At 41.0% G+C, this 5,992-nt stretch overlaps 1 protein-coding gene across 4 annotated transcripts; it reads left to right on the top strand.

The window, feature by feature from the left end:
- Positions 1–512: 512 nt before the first annotated feature.
- mat2b (methionine adenosyltransferase 2 non-catalytic beta subunit methionine) lies at positions 513–5,552 on the top strand. Of its 4 annotated transcripts, none has more exons than XM_021617555.3 (7): positions 513–702; positions 2,300–2,494; positions 2,710–2,824; positions 3,834–3,980; positions 4,143–4,336; positions 4,442–4,555; positions 4,763–5,552. In XM_021617555.3, the coding sequence occupies exons 1-7, from the start codon at positions 673–675 to the stop codon at positions 4,937–4,939; spliced, it is 972 nt and encodes a 323-aa protein (XP_021473230.1). In that variant the 5' UTR covers positions 513–672; the 3' UTR covers positions 4,940–5,552. The 4 variants fall into 4 exon arrangements, with proteins under 4 accessions (XP_021473230.1, XP_090045012.1, XP_021473229.1 ...); XM_021617554.3 differs by having other exon boundaries at positions 598–1,449; XM_090188886.1 differs by lacking the exon at positions 3,834–3,980 and having other exon boundaries at positions 526–702.
- Positions 5,553–5,992: the final 440 nt, after the last annotated feature.

The raw sequence follows: 5,992 nt of genomic DNA, 5'->3' as shown, positions 1-5,992 counted from the left end.
ACCTTAACCTAATTCTCATAATCTGCTACTTTAATTCTCATAACCTACTGTGTAAATTCTCCTAAAACTAGTATGAAAAGTCAATTTTGACAAAAGCTGTATCCCTTATAGACGAAACCACAGGACACGCCCAGTCCTCTCACCACTGGGTTGACTGTCCTAAATATATTTCATTTTTATTGAACCTTTATTGAACTATATTTTAATATGACGCTCATGCTCAAAGATATAGCAAACCAGAAAGCCCACGTAGCCCAGCCCATATCACATCGGGAATAAGGCAACTTGCTAAAGTAACCGAGAATCATACGTTACCTTTTACCATGGGGCTAGAACAAAGGGTGTTTGTTATAAAGTAGGTAGGTAGCTAATGACAAAAATGGAATTAAATTATTTCTAGTAGCTAGGCTTCATTAGAAGTGGCTATGGGAATATCTGCATGAGCTAAAAAGACATTTACATATTCAAATAATTTATGTAACTGATTATGTTTTATTAGACCTGCTAGATAGGTGAGATAGAACTGCCATCTATTGGTCGCTATGGGGTACACCACAAAACTTCCCCTTTAAGAATTGATGTTGCCGGAAAAAAAATACTCTGTCCTTTTTTTTTCTCTATAAATTAGTGGTGCTGCTTGATCGAGTTGTATGGTTGTGTTTGTGGGAAACGATGCCGGGATATGAATACGGAGATTACGAGGTAAATGTACAGGGTTTACGTGAAGATCGATAATTTAGTAAGGAGTGACGATTTAACGTTAGCTAGCTAAGATTAGCCACTGCTATAAAGGTAGCTTGCTAGCTAACTTTAGCTTGCTCAACGATTTTAGCCACAGGAGCTATGAATGTATGTGAATGCACCTGCTAGCTTGCTATCCCCAGCTAGTTGGGGGTTGTATCCATTAGGCCAGTTGCTGAGTTTAGCATACATGTTTAGTGTTTGTAAGGAGCTATACCAACGTGATTTGCTAATACTGCACAATTTAAACACTTCCCTGATAATTTACACGTTTAAGTAATGTTACTATTAAATTGTGCCTTCATTTATTATAGTTATGCTTAAATGTCAACTCTATTCTACTGAGACATTTTACTTATGTTCGTTTTTCTTTGTTTTTTTAATAGTTCTTATTGTTGTTGCATTGTCGAGAAGGAACCTGCAAGTAAGCATTTCGTTGGACTGTGTGTCCTCAACATAAGAACTAATATACATTTTGAGACCGTAACCAGTTGGACTCGCTAACGGGATCGCTGTTGTGTCTCTACATCCGCGCAACCTCTCGCGAGACCGGAAACAGCTGATCCGGGAAGATGCGCAACAGAAATTATATAAACATTGGCGTTTATTGAATGAGCATAGTAGATATTACATTTTGATATTTCTGTTGACATGAACGAAAAGGAACTTAAGATACATTTCACCCCAGGGCACGTGGAGGTGGTGCAGGTAAAAGTAGAATCGGGGGCATCTTTACTTTTGAGAGAGAATTGCTACGTTAGCTAATAACGTTACATCACTGTATTACAATGAATTCATCTAGCTAATCCTGTTGCTAACTGGTGATGGTCGAAGTTGTTTAGTTAGCCAGTAGATTTCAAATAAATTATTAAGAAATGATCGAGGCGAAGACTTGTAATGTCTCGAATCGTGTCTAATCGGTTTAGGCTCATTGGGCACCCATTTTAGCACCGTAGTGTGACAGGAACTGGGGTGTATTCATTACGCCGAGTCTGTTGCAAAACGTTTCGCAATAGAAACCGTACACTGCAAACGCTGTTCAAGCGCTGTTGGGTTTAAACGGAAGTTGTAGTTCATTTTAATTGTGTGGTTTTCACGCTTTGCCATTCCAATCTGAATAGTTTACGAAGTGTTTGGTACAAGTTGCACATCTATAAATGATCGATTAATTCGTGCTGTAAAGTGGGGCGGGGTACCTTCCTAACTTGTTCCAGATGCTTTTTTTAAATGTTTTTTTTTTTAAGAGACTGAACTACAGCATTCGTTTAAGAACTCGATAGCATTTGGTGTAAACAGTTTCTGTTGCAGACGAAATGTTTTGCAACAGAATCGGCATAATGAATACACACACCCCTGTTAGCACGTATCAGTACATAGGTCAAAATGGAAATGAAAGATCGTTTTACAACATTAAGCTGTAAATGATTATATGAATTTCAAAATGTTTAGCTTCATATAACTGCAAGTTCATATGTGGATTACATCAGTTTTTATTGCCAGGAGTCATAACAAAACAATGTATAACTTAAGTTGTATTTTTCCTGTGTCTCTTCTTTAGGAGAATGTGGCCATCCCCTATAGGCGTGTGCTAGTGACAGGGGCCACAGGGCTGCTTGGGCGTGCGGTTTATAAAGAGTTCCAGAATAATGCCTGGCACGCCTTGGGATGTGGGTACAGACGGGCTCAGCCCCGCTTCCTACGATGCAACCTAACGGACGAGGATGCTGTGCGAGCTGTCATTCAAGACTTCCAGGTGAGGATCGAAGTCTGAAACATAACCTGTGTCTTTTGTCATTCTGTGTAGGCTGCAGAATTCTGGAAGTACGGTATTCCTTGTGGGAATCATTGTCATCAGAAATTTAGATGAAAGGCTAAACAGCCTAAAATGGGGATAAATGGCTTAGATATCATTGCACATACATATTCCTTACTGTATTACCTTGTGTTGAATGTATGCTGTGTCATCAGCCCCATGTGATTGTGCACTGTGCTGCGGAGAGGAGGCCAGATGTGGTAGAGCAGCACACAGAGGCAGCCCTGAACCTGAATGTACATGCATCTGGGACTTTAGCTAAAGAGGCAGGTGGGTCTGCTTTATTATCAGAAGCATACACACTGAAAATTCAGGATGCACAATTTCAGGTGTTGAATGTATACTTTTCGATATATATTGAACAAAAATATAAACGCAACAATTTTAAAGATTTTACTGAGTCTCAGTTCATAGAAGGAAATCGGTCAATTGAAATACATTTTATCAGGGCCTAATCTATGGATTTCACATGACTGGTTAGGGGCACAGCCATGGGTGGGCTTGGGACATCATAGGCCAGCCCACTGAGGAGCTAGGCCCAGCCAATCAGAATTAGTTTTTCCCCACTAAAGGGCTTTATTAGAGTCAGAAATACTCCTCAGCAGCATCCCCCAATCCCCAGACAATCCCGCAGGTGAAGAAGCTGAATGTGGAGGTCCTGGGCTGGCATGGGTACACGTGGTCTGCAGTTGTGAGGCCGGTTGGACATACCGCCAAATTCTCTAAAACGACATTGGAAGCGGCTTATGGTAGCGAAATGAACATTTAATTCTCTGGCAACAGCTCTGTAGGATATTCCTGCAATTTGCACCCTCCCTCAACTTGAGACATCTGTGGCGTTGTTGTGACAAAACTGGACATTTTAGGATAACCTTTTATTGTCCCCAGAACAAGGTGCCCCTCTGTAATGATCATACTGTTTAATCTGCATAAAATTATTTGAGAGAAATAAGCTTTTTGTGCATCTGGAAAATTCTGGGGATCTTTTATTTCAGCTCATGAAACACGGGACCAACACTTTACATGTTGCGTTTTATTTTTGTTCAATATAATAACTTAACTGTGCAGTAATATTTAACACATCTCTTGATAATGCGCTATGTTAAATAAACAAATTCACAATGTTCAAAAAAATGTAAATGAGCTCTTACTCTACAGTGCTAGTGTGCCATCGAGGTTGTTTGATATATAATATTAACAAGTTTCTAAAAAACATGTAGGCCTATGGTTTCTACAGTTCACTGAACATATTTTCCTGTTTGTGTTGTGATATCTGAAGCTGGGATCTTCCTCATCTACATCAGCACTGACTACGTGTTTGATGGTCGGAACCCTCCCTATGGAGAGAACGACGCTCCTAATCCTTTAAATGTGTATGGCAAGTCCAAGCTAGAGGGGGAGAGGGAGGTCCTGAGACACAGCCCTGGTGCGTCAACACTCTACTCATTCCTTTACTATCGGTGTCATTATGGTTGTCATTGTGTTTTTTGTTGTTGTGTACTCTATAGTCATGTGTGACTTCTCATGCATCCTTGGCTCCCTGATCCCCCAAATGTTAATCTGTCATTCCAATTCCTCCCATGTGCAGGTGCGGCTGTGCTGCGAGTGCCCATACTGTACGGAGAGGTAGAGCGTGTGGATGAGAGTGCTGTGACGGTGCTGTGGGACAAGGTTCAGGAGGGGGCAGAGAGCTGCAGTGTGGAGCACTGTCAGCAGCGCTTCCCCACCTACGTCAACGACGTGGCTCGAGTCTGCAGACAGATGGCTGAGCGGAGGCTCCAGGTGAGCTCAAACTGACTGGTTGCTTGAACAGCCCTAAGGCAATGTCTATGGTCTGGTCCCTTCATTATATTAATTGTATCTTCTGCATGTGTTTGTGCTTTCCAGGACCCATCAATACGAGGGATCTTCCATTACTCTGGAAAGGAACAAATGACCAAATACGAGATGGCCTGTGTGATTGCAGATGCTTTCAACCTGTCCAGCAGTCATTTGATACCGGTATGATAGCCTGTGTGCATTTCCTTTTTCTGTTACTCATGAATAAACATGTATTTATTGATCAGTCTCATCTCATGCTGTTTCTCCCACACAAATGCACTTAAAGATAATTCTCCATCTAAACATTATTTCCTGACGCAGTCCTTACAAGCTGTTTATCCCCCCCTCCCTCCCTCCCCAACTTCCTCTGACCCTCTTCTACCCCAGATGACGGAGCAGCCTGCTGGTGCGGGGGCTCAGAGACCTCAGAATGCCCGGCTGGAGTGTTCCCGTCTTGAGCTGCTGGGCCTCGGCGTGGAGCCCATCCCCTTTAAGACGGCAGTGAGGGATAGCCTCTGGCCCTTCCTGTACGACAAGCGCTGGAGGCAGACCGTCTTCCATTGATCGGCGTCAGGAGGCCAAACCCACTGGATCAAGAGCAACCCTTTACCTACTTCAAGCTTTGACTTCTGCCTGCTCCTTAATTGAGAATGTATTTCGTCGTGTATTAGGAAGTAACTGATTCAGAGAATTCATTGACTCTTTCCTGCTGGAATGAATGCACATTGCCTGTGTACCTAACGCATGTAGTGATTTGACCATTTTGAGAATTTTGTTTGAATGTGTAGCTAAAGAATTTTAATTCAATGTTCCCTTATCTGCTGGATCAATTAATTTAGGTCATTTATGTGAAGCCACTGTAGAAAACTGAAATGTCAAATTTTCCATACCAATTAATGGCATATGTAGTCTAAAGATGTTACTAAAGACAGAATTTACTTTTTTATTTTTGAAATACATTTTGTCAATGGGTTACTTATGTATGCCAACTTTTTACTCAAATGAAGAAAAAAAAATGCTTGTTTCTTCACACAAACCCAGGCTGGGTTTCATTCTGTTGGTGAAGGAGACATTTTTATTTTATTTATTAGTCTATCATGCACTATTTGTAATTCAAGCACAATATACAATCGTACTGAAAGACACAGCAAAAAATAAAGAAATCGGTATCTTGTGACGTTTAGTCCTGCTCAGTTTGTGTGACTACCTCCTCAAAACGGTGTGCAAGACGCTGCCACTGATCCTAAACCTCTTGTGTGAAGTTGCCTATTGGAAGACTAAATCAGTATCTTTATCAGAGAATCGCAAGTGACGGTTGTTTAAGGAAATTCCTGTGAATTTGAGTTGCACAATTATATTCTGTAATTGTCAATTTCTCTCATTAAAGCATTACATGGTTTTATGATCTTAGATTCATTTTGGGGATTTTTAAGGAAGTGAAATAGGCTTCTAAATCAAGAACTCTTAAGATTTCCTGGGTTAACAATGTAAGATGTCATTAACCAAACACCTAATCGGTCAGGAAACAGACCTCCAAGACTTTATTTTTTTTCTCCATAAGCAACTGCTTGTTCAATGGCTCTTTAAACAAGGGAGTCAGCTGATAGGCCAATGCCG

Source organism: Oncorhynchus mykiss, chromosome 10 (genome assembly GCF_057628025.1).
Source record: "Oncorhynchus mykiss isolate SJ-2025 chromosome 10, ASM5762802v1, whole genome shotgun sequence".
In the NCBI taxonomy this organism is placed as follows: domain Eukaryota; kingdom Metazoa; phylum Chordata; class Actinopteri; order Salmoniformes; family Salmonidae; genus Oncorhynchus; species Oncorhynchus mykiss.
Note: the sequence above shows the minus strand (reverse complement) of the source record. Positions and strands in the feature narration are given on the sequence as shown.

What these genes read in the sequence shown, in the direction of transcription:
- mat2b (XM_021617554.3), top strand. Translation starts at nt 1,393, where the DNA reads ATGAACGAAAAGGAACTTAAGATACATTTCACCCCAGGGCACGTGGAG. An exon ending in GACTTTAGCTAAAGAGGCAG is followed by an intron (nt 2,825 to 3,833) that starts GTGGGTCTGCTT and finishes TGATATCTGAAG; the next exon opens with CTGGGATCTTCCTCATCTAC. An exon ending in CCAGCAGTCATTTGATACCG is followed by an intron (nt 4,556 to 4,762) that starts GTATGATAGCCT and finishes CTTCTACCCCAG; the next exon opens with ATGACGGAGCAGCCTGCTGG.